The 16,014-nt window shown below is 48.0% G+C and overlaps 1 protein-coding gene across 1 annotated transcript in view; it reads left to right on the top strand.

Annotated features, from left to right (window-relative positions):
* The first annotated feature begins 2,650 nt into the window (after positions 1 to 2,650).
* LOC136936263 (protein WWC3-like) overlaps positions 2,651 to 16,014 on the top strand; it is a 26,031-nt gene continuing 12,667 nt past the window's right edge. The window contains 6 exon segments of the mRNA XM_067230041.1: positions 2,651 to 3,015; positions 13,036 to 13,145; positions 14,223 to 14,426; positions 15,211 to 15,287; positions 15,788 to 15,842; positions 15,845 to 15,866. Of these exon segments, the coding sequence (XP_067086142.1) occupies positions 2,870 to 3,015; positions 13,036 to 13,145; positions 14,223 to 14,426; positions 15,211 to 15,287; positions 15,788 to 15,842; positions 15,845 to 15,866 (614 nt within the window). The 5' untranslated portion in view covers positions 2,651 to 2,869.

Here is a 16,014-nt window from a genome sequence, read left to right on the forward strand (position 1 = left end):
TTGGCCCTCCCCTTTGTGGTGTCCACTGTTTCTGTTGCTGTGCCAATAGGCAGAGGAGGGGGAGGAAGGCAGGGAGGAAGGCAGGGAGGCAGGCAGGGAGGCAGGCAGGCAGGCAGGCAGGCAGGCAGGCAGGCAGGCAGGCAGGCAGGCCGGCCTTCCACAAGATCATTGACAACCCAGTACATCTCCTCACTTAAATTCCACATGGGACACTATTAAATGCAGACAGGATGTTAAAGGTTTACTGACACGGCATTTACGCCTCATTTAGATTTGAGATGTTCTTTGCTGTAATTATATTTCAGAGAAAACGGTAGTCTTTCTAAGAATTTTGACTGCTGTCATTCATGTTGGTGATATTGGAAGTTAACATTTCTGTGATGTTGCTCCGAGTGTGTATTTTAAAGGCTGAGGGTTGTCATTGTCAGGAATAAGAAATGTTTAGATCTCCGAGAGAGGTTTCGATCACACTTGTTTTTATGTGCTGTGCAACATAATTGTGTTGGTTGAAGTGTCACAGGATTGCGAAGGGAAAACAATTACACAGACAGAAATTGTGAGGTAACAAAATGCAACAAGTTTGTTTACAGTACACAATCATTTGAAAATGTGAGGGGGTGGGGAAAGATAATCTTGAGGTGGGGACTAAATCTCCCCACCAACAGAGATAATTTTAATTCCCAGAGTGCATCACACCAAGGAGTCTCTTTGATGTCTAAATTCCAAACTGAGACAAAACTCAATCTAATGATGAATCAAATAAGTCAACCTTATTCAGATCATATAGGCCTACTGTACCAAAACCATGAATGACCTTTGATGTTACTAGAGTCGTAATATTACTGGACATGCTCTCCATTTAAGCTCAACAGGCAACTGATCCTGTTTGTAAATCACAAAATAAAAATATAATCCTTGTAATTCAGCAAGTACATGGAATTAAGAGCTTTCGCATGAAGATCATGAGTTCATTTGAGTAGGTTTTTGGGGGAAATGGTTTTACCTATAATGTGCAAGGTCTTGAGACCGCAAGCATTTAGTCGCATGGGATTGAAGGAGATTGAGGGAGAAACAACAGTGTTTATTGTGTGTAAGAACTCCGATTTGAACACTACAGCGCCTGTGAGGACTGGAAGTAGGAGTTTGAGACAGAAGTATATGACGCCAGGAAATCTTTCTCAGCCGTAAACACTCAGTACACCACACTCAAACTCACACAAGCACACATGCATAAGACCTCTATTCTGTTAAATCCCTCCTCCGTCGGGCAATACAAAGCTATAGCTACAAAGCTCAGCTGACTGTCCCGATGCCCTGACAGGGGTTGTACGCCTGCTCGATTGCGCACTTGTACAACACTCTTGCATGCTGATTTGAGTTAGTCATAGATTCAAACCTCTGATACCCAACCCGACAGTTGTTAAAGTATCAGTGCTGAAAAACTACAGGCTACAAACTTGATGGCGATCTTATTTATGACACTATATTGTGTTGTGACATGAGAGCGTTTGACTTAATCATTAACTTTGCTCAGTCAGTATAGCAGTATGTAAAACATGCAAACCACTTCACTATGTTAACGCATTTTCATTAATGGGGGAAAAGTGAAAGAAATAAGATGTTAGTCAACCGGAATTGCTTCAATCTCTTCTGAAACGACCAGTGCGTCTATCAGAAGCTAATAAAAACGTGATTGATCAACAGATGACCATGACATTTTATTTAGATTATTTTCGTTGTTGAGCCTGTGTAGTAGAGATGTTGGACTAGTATGCACTGTTATGAGTCATGGTCAACTGCGTCGCGTTCTCGCCGGTGGAGAGCACCAGTACGACACCCAGTTTAAAGTATAGGCCTCTACGATCGGCGAGCCAGAAGATGGCACTATTGCATCAACTGAAACGCTTCTCTAAAACTGCAATTTGCGAGGCTATTTGTGCATGGCAGAAGAGTGGACAGTTTGCAGGTCCCCAAACAAAGGATAGTGCAGTCTATACTGTTTTTATTTGGCCGCTATCAGTGTGTGAAATTAAAACAGTTAGATGGCCTACCAACAAGACTGTTCGCAATATTTAGGTTGACAACAAGGTACAATCTGTATAATTGTGATCAATATTATCAACAAAAGCTTGTTATTTAGTTGTATTTATTAAGGCCTATGACAACCTCTTGAGAGAGGTAAAACTACATAAGTCATTATTGTTCTGTAATGTTGCTCAAAATGTAGGCCAATTGCTTAAATATTTCAGAATGCATGAAATCATTGGGAATATTGAACTCTAAAACAATGTATCTTCAACTTTTAGTAAAGTAGGCTAGCCTACATTATGATATGCATTATTTTATTTTATATTTTAGAGTAGCTAGTGTATTGTAACAGTTAAGAGATGAGGTCAGAATGATGATTACAAAACATGTAGGCTAGTCTATTCAAAACATATCCAATGAGGTTTAGCAAATCCCTCACATAATAACATGATTCCATTACAAAAAAAAATAACAAATTATACTACACAGATTCATCACTTGAGAGCCTGGAAACATGGTATCCTATTGGACAGAGCCACTCGTTCACTCGTACGTTCTCCGTTTATGTAAATTTCCTTTGCCCGAATATGGACTCGATGGAATGAAATATGGTAGGGCAGGCGAACATGGAGGACCGAGGCTCGTGAGAGCGTCGCGGTAGTTTTTTGGGAAAAGTAGATGCATTTCGGGCTGCTTCGTTGAAGTTGTGAATCTCGGCGGAATGTTTTTGTAGTTATCTAGACAGTGCAAAGAGAGAGTTTGTAATGTTGTGAAGGGAAACTTTTCGGAGAAAGGGCAGGGGGTCTGGCGTCAGCAATAACCCCCTCACCATCCCAACGCTATGCCGTGGGTGAGCAGCAGTAAACGAAGAGAAAGCTCGGAGCTGCCGCTACCCGCGGGCTGGGAAGAAGCACGGGATTATGACGGCAGAGTCTTCTACATTGACCACAACACTCGACAGACTTCATGGATTGATCCTAGGGACAGGTAAAACGAAGTAGGGATGCATGAACGCTGTAAAGTAAGGGATTTAACTCATCTAACTTTGAGTCAACGTTCTGAGATCTCATCCACAGGATGGAGTGTTGAGGGCGGAGGGTCTCGAGAAGCGAAGTCAGCACAGCAACAAGTTTGCCAAGTTTGTAATGTTTTGCCGGGAAATCAAAACAGGAGTGTCTCGACTTTTCAGTGCGTAGCCTACTTCCAGATTTTAAAGACCACTATAGCCTGTGCTGTTAAAATTATTAACGCCTTCAGAAGGCAGTGTCACTTCTTTATGCTTTGGTAACCTATGTTTAAGTTGACAGGATGTAAATTTATGTTATGCTGCGTGAACAACTTGTTCTGTCACTATTACAAATAATGACACCACCTCAATTTATTCTTCCAGAGTTTTCTGATTCCGCATAGTTTGGATAGGCCTATAGCCAACGTTATTTACGTTTTCAATTCTTCGTTGATTTAATTGTATAAATAAACCCAGTCAGCTCTGTTTTAATCAAATCAATCAGCTGAAAATAATTACAGCAGACCTGATCATCACATGTGCGACTGGCAAATCTTCCAATCACTTAATAACAGATTGAGAATTTCATTGTTCAGTAACATATTGTATTTACACTTTCTTGTTAATACAACTCAAATTGAAGAGATTATGAAATACAATAGATAGTTCCTATTTTAAGACGTTAATAGTTTTTTTGTAATCCCCACCGTGTTTTTGAAACAACCACATCCCGGAATTGCATAAGCACATTATACTACAACTCCCAGAGATCTCTGTGGAGGTATGTCAAGAATGCTAGTTGGGCCACTTGGAAAGCTGCAACTGCAAGGATGTGCTTTGGAGGGACTTAGATTTCACCAGCCCAGAAAACGGCGCGAGTTTGGGGATTTACACATACTTCAAACAACTTTTTGGTTTACAGAGTAATCTTGAAGAATAATAGTGAAGCTCTATAAAGTTGGTGCAAATGGTGCACAATGAAGACATTAACCATGTAGGCTGTATAAGAGTAGCATGGCTACAGTGGTGGATAAATAAGAAACATTTGAACCTCTCAAAGTTTCAGTTTAAAGGCTTGTAAAAACGTTTAACATGTTGTATACAAACAGAAGACGCTCCCACTGGTATTTTTTTCTTTTTTTTTAGCAAAGGGATTGAAGTAATTTCCATATCTAGATAAGAAAACCTGATCTACTTGAAGTCTCCCCCCACAAGTCATAAGATTTTCCATTGTTTTGTGAAGCTGATATGATTCTGAGAAATCTGAAATCTGAAACCCATCTGAGGGGGTAAATACAGTTTTACAGTTGGTCTGTCTCTTACAGTCTCTTGGTTACTATTTAGCATACCATTCATTTTTTTTCTTTATGAAAAAACGGCTTTGTCTAAGATCACTCAAGGTGAGATGAGCCTGAGTTTAATTTTGTGACAATTTTGATACATCAATCTTTCTCTGGGAGGTGAGAGAGAGACACAGAGAGAGACACAGAGAGAGACACAGAGAGAGACACAGAGAGAGACACAGAGAGAGACACAGAGAGAGACACAGAGAGAGACACAGAGAGAGACACAGAGAGAGACACAGAGAGAGACACACAGAGAGAGACACAGAGAGAGTGAGAGACAGGGAGTGAGAGACACAAGAAGAGAGGGAGAGAGAGAGAGAGAGAGAGAGAGAGAGAGAGAGAGAGAGAGAGAGAGAGAGAGTGAGTGATAGGGAGTGAGGGATGTTAGTGGACAGACAGGGCTTTCCAGGGTCAGTGTGCCAGGAGGCAGGGGATGGAGGGTCAGAATGGAGCTGGACTGGTGAGGTGACAACTTGTAGTGAAAAGTTAGATGAGTGTGTGAATGCACTACACAGTCACCTGGGAAACCACAGGACCTGCTCTAGGAAGAAGCAATGTGTCACACACACTGCATAGTCTTTGTGATGTCCTCGTTCACACACACAGGAGCAAGTCTGCTGTTTTCAGCCTTGTCAGGTACCAGACTCATATTTTGAAGGAACCCACATGTCGAGATGAGACCCTATCTGGGCCAAATGCAAAAGGAAGTTTGATAGTGGAGGCTGCCCTGGCCCTGTAGCCTTCAGAGGCCCTGGAGACTGTTCCCTGCCTCTGTTGCCCCTCTATCCGTGGCCCCTCCATCTCCAGAGCCTCCTGCCTCTGTCCTTATCAGCAGCCCTGAGGCCCGGGCCCCTCCGGCAGCCCTGCAGTTGAACAGTTTTGTGGGGCTTTTTTGTTACTGTGGAATGAGCGTTATGTCAGGCATGCCTACACTAATGCCCAGGGGCTCTGCTTGTGGGCGGCCCCTGACAAAGCAGCAGAACAGAGACAGTTCCCACGTGCCTGCCCCCCTCTCGCCTCACCCTCCAACCCAGCCTCATCCCCGGCCCCAGCCCACTCCATCATGGCCCCAGCACCAGCCTCATCCCTAGCCCCCTCCAATCATGGCCTCAGCGCTTAGCCCCAGCCCCTGCCTCAACCCCTGCCTAAACCCAGAGCCCCAGGCTCAGCCCCAGCACTGGTCCCAGCCACAGAGCCCAGCCCCAGCCTCGTTCCCAGAGCCCCAGCCTCTTCCACAGTCCCAGAGCCTCAGTAGTTCTTCTTTATTAGCTCTGTTGTGCTTCGAGCGCGGCCGGCCTGCCGCTTCGCCAAGGGAGGCCTTTATACGTGGCCACAAAGCTCACCAAATTCAATTATTCTGGAAAGGGTGAGCCGTGTTTCCAGCGCCTAGAGGTTATTCACATGCGCCTGAATCCCTCTGCTGTTCTGCTTCTCCCAGTGTTTTCATTATCACCGCTCTTTTCTCTCCTCTGGTGAAGAGGGAGGTTACCAACGTGCCATTGTTTCAGCGCCGTGTCACTTTGCCTGTGTGGTTTGTGTGTTCTGTTTCCTGAGAGAACAATGCGTTTGCCTGTCTCCTTCCATACAATCCCTGTTCAGACAACAAGCCATTGTGCTCCGTGAAACTTAAGCGTTTTTGACTCCAAAACGGCACACTTTGAAATGTGCTTTTGTTCCATGGTCGCTGCCTATACAGACCAGGATCCCCTGCGTTCTCCTGTCAGCCTACCAACCTGCCCAGAGCTCACATGTAGAATGTATGTATCTAAACATGGATGTACTATGTGTCTGGGCGTACTGTAGAATAGTGTACTTGGATAGTATAGTGTCTGCCTACCAACCTGCCCAGTGTTCACATGTAGAATGTATGCATGTCTGAATGTGCGGTCTGTATATGTTTGGGGCATCCGGCCTGAAGGAGTGGGAGCCAGCTGTGCCAACGTGCTCATTAGGCATGAACGTATCTAGCTGAGGATGCATTAGTAGTGGTAGAGTAGTATTCTTTAGTATAGTGTAGTAGTGTAGTGATGTAGTATAGGGTTGTACAGTGCAGTGGTGTACAATAGCGTAGTTGTATAGTATAGAATAGTGTAGTTGTGTCGTATAGTGTTATGATATAGTGCATTGTTGGAGTGGTGTAGATTCATATAATAATGTTGTGGTATAGAAAAGTATATTATAGGATAGTGAAGTGCAGATGTAGTCATGCAGGAAGTCTGTTATGAGGCCGGTAAACAGGCAGCTCCTCCCATTCCCGGCTGCACAGTAGTTGTCCCTGTGTTCTTTACACACGCGTTAAACCGAGGGTTTTTACAAGAGAGAAATTCTACGGCTCGTAACGAAGGATGTCATCCTTTTTCTTCAACTCAGACGGGCCTGTCTGGGCTACCCCCGTCCCCCGTTCCCCTCCCTCCTAGACTGCCACCCCACCCTCACCCTCCACCCCAAGAGATGAGACGCCATCTAAATGTGTGCGTCACACAGGGAGACGGCTTGTTCAGGCAGCCGGGCTACTTATAGGAGTCCTATTTTCATCAGATTCTGCTCATAACGGGGTCTGGGGATGTCAGACGCTGCCTGGCCTCTCCGCTCCCAGCTGCTCCAGGGTCTAAAACGCTGCGCCTGCTGACTCCCTCTCTCTCCCAGCCCGGCGCACATAAATGACATTCCTCCCAAAGTTGTTTTCACGTTTCTTTTTTAACCCAGAATGGAATTTTTAGACCAACACTTGTGGCCTTCTTCTTTCCCGGAGGTTGTGTGTCTGTCAGGCCCTCTGGAGCGAGGCTCGTCCCGCATATTTCTGTCTGAACCCGACCCGAGTCCGAGAGAATATAGTAACTGAGCTCGACCCGAACGCGACAGGCGTTCTTTTTATTAATGTCCGAAACAAACCCGAGTCAGGCGCAGTTAATGCGAGCTGAGGCACTGCGTTTGACTCACAGACAGTAATTCCATCATTTAAATTCATTTTTTACACTATAATTCTTGTGAAAGAACCGTTTAATCACTATGTCAAGTAGGCTAGCCCAGCTGACGTGACCAAAACGGCTATACCCAAACAGGAAGCATACCCAAACAGGAAGCATACCCAAACCCCCGACATGTAGTTCCAACAGGTCCCATGGGGATCAGGTCGGGTAGCCCTCCTCTACTCTGCAGAGGCGCTAACAGCAAAATCTGGAATGAGGGAGAAACCGGACAGTTATTTCTGGTGTGTTACAGTTTAAAATGGGCCGTACAGTAAATAGCATTCAGCCCTCATGCCCATCTATGACAGCATCTATCTTGGTGTCGCCACATTTGTTGTGTTTTTTTTTTTGGGGTGTCAACACATGCGATGCTAGTTATTCAGAGGTCAAGTCCTCCTCCTTATTGTGGACCTCAGCATCAGCAGCTTGCTGTCTGAGACGGAGTACACCATCTGCATCTCTCATTACATCCTTCCGCCAGCGTGACACCTCTCAACTCGTTCCATCCGTGTTTGAGGATCTTGCCTGTTGTGAGGCGAGGGTAGCCCGTGCGGCGAAACCAGGAGCTGCGCGCGTCTGTGTGCCACTGGTAAACGTTCCCGACCTGAACTGTGGTCATAACTTGAACCGTCTGACAGAGCTGTATGGGACGGTTTGCCCAGCAGAAGCCACGCCCCCCCATCCATGGCAACCATGTCTAGCCTGAACTCCCACGCGACCAAGACAGACCGCACCTCCGTGCCATGGCGACAAGTAGTCTAAATGAACAGAGTGGATGAATTAAGGCTGTAAAAAACGGCAATAAAGTTATACAGACCTGATCGACTGGCGTGGCAGTCAACAGGGACAGGAGCTCCTTTCAATTTTTATTAGCTGTTTAAAAACATGTGGCCTGTTAAAGACTTGAGAGCTGTTACTGTGATCTGGCGGCCCCGGGGGGGGGGGGGGACACGGTGTCCCAAATCCACAGCATTAAAACACAGCCTCCCGCCTCCTATAATTAAGTTTAACTGGGAATATTATTTTTAGGGGCAGCATTCCGTATGAGGAATGCCTCGGCCTGTTGTTTGGAGCATCTTAATTTGCAGCCGGAATGCAGCTCTGGGCCTTTGTTGTCGACGAGGCCAGCGAGGACTGAGGAGTGGTGGGGATGGAGAGGCAGACAAGGCCTCGTGGCCCAGACTCTAGTTTCACATGCCTTTCCCATGCCCCGGGCCCCAGGCACCCAGAGGGGCCCCCGCTACAGATAGAAATACCCTCTCGGAAAAACCAAAGACAGCATGCAGCACAGATTATTATAGAATTAGCAAATGTCTCTCATCGTTAGCGCGTACGTGTTGGGCTGAAATGGCGAGCATTATTAGCTCCCACACTCCAAATCCAACAGCGGCATGGTCACCCTTATAGAATGGCATTCTCGCAGCCTTGGGTGGAAGAGCACATCCACGAATACTCATATAGTACTATTATCATCGCACATGCAGATAGAACAGCGTGGAGGATTACTGACAGTGACTCACTTGTACCATTTCATGGGGATGTTTTAGAAAAGGATTGCTGTCTGACTCTTTATGATGCCAGACTATCTGTCTGTGCAGCCTTGAACTGTGAAGATGCTTTGGAATCTCCGAAGGGCACCATGACCCACTTGAAGGTTTTTCTTTTATCCCTTGTGGTATTTTCGTGCAGCTTAACTCAGTTCTACTATTGGCCTGGACTGGTTTCCTCACTGGCTTGAGAGGCATGTGCCCAGGTGTCGCCGTGTGTGACAGGATTGGCTGCTGGTATCGTCAGCCTCTTCGGTTGACCGTTATTGAGATGGCGTTCGGTCTAGGTCTAGATCCATGTTTGTGAGCCTGTGAGTTTGAGTGGGCTAAGACTTCCTCTCAGGATGTGGGCGGAGTTCTGTCTCTGTGGAGCACTGTAATGTTTCTGTCTCTCTCTCTGTAGAAGGAAGGTTTTTGATTTGCCCAGGTTAGAAGTCCCATCCCCTCCTCTCTGCCTTCACCTCTCCTCCTCCTCGGTCCTCTCCTCCCCCTACTTACCACCCCCCCCTCCCCTCTCTTCTCCTCTACACGGTGGTTAAACAGCCTCCCAAGACATGACTTGGCAGAGCTGGAGCCGCTGTCACAAGACTGCGTAACAAACCAAACATTCAGACTTTCTCTTCCTCAGATGTGTGTGTGAGAGCCCAGCTCCTCTCCTCTCCCCTCAGGGGGCTTGTGAGAAGGGCAGCTCAATACCGCTCTGTTTCGCTGCCCTGATGTCACACTGCTCGCTTCCCAGAGTCACTCGTGTTTTGATTCTCTGGTTTTATGGCTGCTGTGTGACACCAACCCAACATTTTAGGCTGAGGTTGTGGTTCATGACTACACGTCGTCCCGGCTGGGACCGCGGGCAGCGAATGAACTCCTAGTGGATGGAATGGGATATTGGATAGACTTCAATTGACATGGGGCCTGTCGCGCGTTTCAAACGCACTCCACAAATTTGTTCTTCGTGTTTGCTTATCTTACGTGCGCTATAAAATGGATTACGTTTCTACATGTGTCCCGTCCACATAGTTGGTTCTTTACTTTGGGTGAAAACATACATTTAAATCCCACGTTAAACAAGGGGCGCCGTGGTTGAAATCCAGCGACTGTTTACTCAGGATAAAGGCCTTATGCGGTGGAGCCATTTGTTTGCTTTTGTCAAACACTCAGGGAGCAGACTGGCAGTGTGCTAGTGTTGGTCTTGTCTCTTCAGATCCATTTACATGTCCAGAACGCCTCTTAACACCCACTTCAAATGGAAAACAGAGCCAGCTGTGTGGCTCGCTGTCCCCGTTGTGATGGTCCTCTCTGCGGGGCTTGCAGGTGTGGTGTCGAGGGTAAATTGTGTGCCTGGTACGTGTCTGGACCAGGATACTGGGGACCACAGCTCGTACTGAAGCTGTATATGCTTTGTGTCGAACCTCTCTCTTTCTCTCTCGTTCTGTCTCTCCACGTCTTTCTGTTTCTGTCTGTTTCTCGGTCTCTTTTTTAGCTACCTCTCTCTGTCTGCCTCTCTCCCTCTCTGTCTCTCTCTCTCTGCCTCTCTCTCTCTCCTTCTATCCTCTCTTCCTCCCCCTGTCTCTTCTGGAATGTAGTGGAGGGAAAGAGGGCGAGAGACCTCTGTTGTGTGCATGCAACACCAGGAACAAGCCTGCTCCTCTCCCTGCATTGTGAGCATACTGCGGACGAAGGGGTTAACCACCCCGGCCCTCGTGTCTAGCCTGATGGATGGTTGTCAGTCAGACGTTACACTCATTCCTGTCATCAGAACATTACGCCCGGAGACAGATCGGCTCACATCTAAACTGGGAATCAACACGGAAGGAGTAGTCCTGCGAGTGATGAGTCTGGTTTACCGGGCGATTAGTTGTGTTGGGGTTAGATGTTTGACAGGTTTATGTTAGACGAGCACCAGATGTGGTGCTTCATGTTCTTCAGCTGTCCTCCAGACAAGGACCAAGTAGTCAATCACACATTGGGGTGGGACAGCTGTGGGACCTTCTGTGTTGGCACGCACACACATTTTAAAAATCTAAATAAAATAAGTCAGAGTCCGATGTTTGTTATTGTATAACACAAGCTGTATAGTATTGTGATCGAAATTTGCACAAATTCTAGTGAAATTCACCTAGTCGTTATCGAAGGGATTATGTTAGCCAAATACTGGATATTTACCATCCATAAATATGTGCCAAATGTCTGTCTGATTTCGTGCTCCTAACTCACTAATTGACGGTGCACAAGAGTACAGGTATAGGGAAAAAATGACATGGATTTAAGGAGAAATAGGTTTTGTTAATGTATAGTGTAAAGGCAAGTCGAATGGATTTGGGAAATGGGCCGGCCGGGATTTGATATTTTCGGAGCTGGAAAGAAAGACGTACTAGCAGTTACATCGATATTGCCCACATGATCATACAGTATGATCAAATATTGGGGGGACCGTGTCCCCCTGTCCCCCCATAGAATTACGCCTCTGCCTCCAGAAGACAAACACCCTGATCTTACACTGTGCAATAATCTGACAACTGTTCTGGGGACCTCAGAATGCATGTGGTAGACAGAGAACTACAGTGATCTGTGACACTGTCTTTTAGCTTCATGAGAGGAAGACTAGGTCTAATGTTTACAGTGGTGAAGGGAACAAAGAAGCATTTTAATGTTGAATGATCTCATGTCATGTAGCCCAATTAGTTGGTGTAGTTATGTTCGAAAGTTTGGCTTCTCTGAATAAAGAGACTTGTCTTGGACCGTAAAACTATTAGTAGGCCTTATTAATGTCAAGACTTTTACCTCAGGAATAAATTACGACCTTTCATGCAAGCCAAAAAGTTCCTTCAGCGTGGGAAACTCATTTGCAAGTGCTCATGTGTTTGAGAGTAACCTTTTTGAGAATTTAAAAGAAATAAAAATACTGCAAACTATTGAACACAAAAACAGAATTACCCCACTCCTTTCCCCCTTACACCGTCCAGCCCGACACTACAATCCACTTAGTCTTCACCTCCAACTATGTCACCCTCCCTCTGGTCCTAAGCTGTAGGACTCCCAATATGCATGCCTGCCTTTAAACAAGATCAGCTGGCTGTCTTCATAGCCAGAGCAGGAAGACACCAGACAGCTGATGAAGTCTCAGGCCTAACCAGTCCTGCACGAACAACGGCTAGTTCAGTTACATTTACATTTAGTCATTTAGCAGACACTCTTATCCAGAGCGACTTACAGTGAGTACAGGGACATTCCCCCCGCGGCAAGTAGGGTGAAGTGCCTTGCCCAAGGACACAACGTCCAGCAACTTTCTGATTACTAGCCCTATTCCCTAACCGCTCAGCCACCTGACTCCCTTAGTTAGGAGACAATCTGACAGAAGTTGGCTCGGGAAGGGAGGGGTGTGTGTGAAGGTGTGTGCGGCGCACCATGCCACAGTCCCAACAGACTGCCTCTGGTCTGCTTGTGTGCTGTGTTTACCTTTTCGCATGCTTTTAGTTCCATCAACCCTCCCCCATCCCCCTCGCCACTCACAGTCTTCATCGTAAATGAGAATGTGCATCGTGGAGATGCTAAAGTACTGTTGTGATGTAGGGAATGTTTGTGAACGTCTTCTCCGCACGCCAAGCTTTGCTCTGTCTAACCCCCGACCGAGCACAACTGCAGACTGGGAATGACAGAACATGCATTCATTGTGGTTCTCAAGGAATTTTCTGGATTTTTGAGATGCCTCTGAGAGTGTGTGTGTGTGTGTGTGTGTTTTCTTTCTCTTTTCTTTCTCTACCCTGTAATTTTACCCTCACTGCAAGATAAGAATGTGTTTTTGACAATATCCGGGTACATGACCTCTTGAATGACAAGTACACCTTTTCTAAATTCTATGAGTTCATATTACTGTCACTAATACAATAGGTGGCATTTCTCAACTCAAATGTTTATCACGGGAGCCTAGAGTGTGGTGTAGTATTACCATTTAGCATACCTTCTTTGTCCAAAAGCACACATACAGAGTGACTGTAGGATTCAAACCTGGGACCTCTGGACCTACAGTCTAGCATCTGAGCTCTCCCACCCAACAGCCACACAGACCCTCGTGGAGCAGCTGTGGGCGTGAGGTGTGTGTGTGTAGTGTGCTAGTCGTGACCCGGTTCTCTGCTCCTCAGGATCACCAAGCCCCTGACCTTTGCTGACTGTGTGGGAGACGAGCTGCCCCTGGGCTGGGAGGTGGTGTACGATCAGCAGGTGGGGGTGTACTACATCGACCACATCAACAGTAAGTCCCCTGCCGCACAGGAAGTTGGAAGGTAGAGTGTCTGAACACAGGAAGTTGTACAGGAGTAGGAGCGCACACTGTAGGAGTACGAGTAGGAAGGCAGAGTTTTGACTGGTGTTCTTGAATATCAACTAGAATCTTCTTTGTCCCTCCTGTATCTGTCCTGTGACCCTGGATGGTCTAAGAACCTTGGAGTGTATTGGATAGAGGGGGGGATGGGATCCTGGCCTACCCTCCTTCCTCACACAAGTCTTTGACAGCGAACCACAGATAGCCCAAATGGTCACTAGCATGAACTCGGTAAGGACTTAAACACGGAATCGGTCATCTCTGACCAGATCTCCACTGTGCTCCACCTGGCCCCTTTTAAGGGGAAGCGCACAGAACCTCTGGAATGTGTAGATCATGTGAAGCACTGGCCCGTGTGACCTTGCGGCAGACCACATGCTCTGACGCATGGCGAGTCACAGTTCCAGCAGGAGGCCTGGATCACCGCTGTCTGGCCTCACCTCCCACTTCACCTCCTTTACAGATACTTTTCTGTTCCCGATTGAAAACATTTCAAATTGTTATAAATGTAAGATTTATAACATAAAAAAACCCAACTGCTGTCCAGTGAGCTGTTTCACCAGCAGCTGTGACCTTGGCTCTGTTTGGAGCGCCTGGCCGCGTTCATTCATGGCTTTTGCAGGAAGTTTGTAGAGTTGCTGCTCCGGAACACGGGCTCCGTACTTCCTGTCCCCACCCGCGTCTCAGACGTGAGCTCACCGGCGGAGCTGCAGCTGATTGGCTGCGCCGCTCCTCCTCCCAGAACCCTCCACTGCGCACTCTGCTCCATTGAGAATTAGAGAAACAAGTTCTACTCTCACAAGTCCACAGTAGCGCCAAAACACCGGGACGAGTTGTTACTGTTGACCTATACACACAAAAAGAGCAGTAGGTGTGTGTTTATGAAATAGTTCTGCTGTGGGCTGGCTTCAACAGCCTGCATGTGATAACTGCTGCTGATATATCTCTCCCCCCCCCTCATCCTCTAATCTTCCCCCTGGTCTCCCTCCCCCTCCGCCTTTCCACCAGAGGTCACCCAGATCGAGAACCCGCGGACCCAATGGCGCCAGGAGCAGGAGCGCATGCTGAAGGAGTACCTGGTGGTGGCCCAGGAGGCCCTCAACGCCAAGAAGGAGATGTACCTGATCAAGCAGCAGCGCCTGGAGCTGGCCCAGCACCAGCTGCTGCTCCTCCAGCAGCTCTGCCAGGAGGACGGCCTGGAGCCCCCCAGCGGTAAGACAGGCCCCTCCTCTTCCTGCTACCACCCTCACAGGCCCCTCCTCTTCCTGCTAACACCCTCACAGGCCCCTCCTATTCCTGCTACCACCCTCACAGGCCCCTCCTCTTCCTTTTACCTCCCTCACAGGCCCCTCCTCTTCCTGCTACCACCCTCACCGGCCCCTCCTCTTCTGGTTATCACCCTCGCAGGCCCTTCCTCTTCCTGTTACCATAAATCTGGCACTTCTTGTTTTTTCTCCTCCAACTTGTGGCGAACATTCCTGCCCGTGTCTGAGTCCCTTCCCTTCCTACCTCCCTCCATCACTCTCTCTCTCACTTCCTCTCCCCAGCTGTCCGAGGTACTCCCCCTTGATCCGTCCCTGCCTCCCTCCCTCCCTTCCCCTCCCTCCCTCCCTCTGACTGGATTCCTCCCTCCCAACCTCCTGGTCTCCACCCAGCTTACCTTACACCTCCAGACAGGTTGGGTCTGGGAGCTCACCGCAGAGAGGAAGGGCCAGAGGAATGAACACAAAGGCTGCTCTATCACAGGACACTCTATCCCTCTGGCCTGCCCCTCTGTTGTGGTCACATCTGTCAGAAGACATCAAGTTTCTGTTTAAGCTGACCCCCCCCCCCCCATCTCTCTTTCCTTCTCACCCTCTCCTTTAATTTCTTGCTCTTTCTTGCTCTTCCTAATGTCTGATTCTCTCTCTCTCTCTCTCTCTCTCTCTCTCTCTCTCTCTCTCTCTCTCTCTCTCTCTCTCTCTCTCTCTGTCCATCTCTTTCTTTTTGTTCACAGCACTCTCTGGCTCGTCTTCAAATGCAAAATACGATCCTGACCAAATGAAAGCGGAAATGGCCGGTAGGCGTGAGCGGGTGAGTTGTTACAGCCGGAGAACAATGGGGCTGGACGTCACGGGCCGTCTGTGTGGCCCCGCAGCAGAGAGGGCCCCTCTGGGCACCAGGGCCAGGGTGTGGCCCCTGCAGGATATATACTGACCAGGGGCCTCTGGGAGGGGGGTCAGATCAGCTCTGGGGGTCACAGAGAGGCTAGGTCCCTGTCTCCAAGGCCGTGACGGGCCTCTCCTGGTGCTGAGCTCATGAAAAACGAGACCGTTGTTGTCATCTGCGTCGACAATCTGTCGCTACGAAGAGGAGGATTGTTGGGGCGGCTCTTTGATTAGAAATGCGTTGTCACGGTTAAGAGCTGATCATGAGGTGTGTGTGTGCTGCGTGTACGGTGTGTGTGTGTGTACGGTGTCTACAGCCGAGTGTGATGATGGTGATCAGAGCGGTGACACAGCCCCTGCTGGCTGTGGTGTGTCACCCTTGTGTGTGTCAGCCATGACGAGTTCTCTCTCTCTCTGCCTCCACAGCTGTCAAGGCTGAAGCAGGAACTGGCCCAGATGAAGCAGGAGCTACAGTACAAGGAGATGGAGTGGAGACCCTGCAAGAGTGAGTGTTCCTCCGCCTCTGTGTCAGTTTAACCCCTACCCACACACACACACACACACACACAACCCCCAGACCCGCCCTTCCTCCCCCTGCCCCCACCACTCTTCCTTCCACACAGTCTCACGCTCTGCTGTACCCCGGTCCCCAC

Source organism: Osmerus mordax, chromosome 26, assembly GCF_038355195.1.
Source record: "Osmerus mordax isolate fOsmMor3 chromosome 26, fOsmMor3.pri, whole genome shotgun sequence".
NCBI classification, from domain to species: domain Eukaryota; kingdom Metazoa; phylum Chordata; class Actinopteri; order Osmeriformes; family Osmeridae; genus Osmerus; species Osmerus mordax.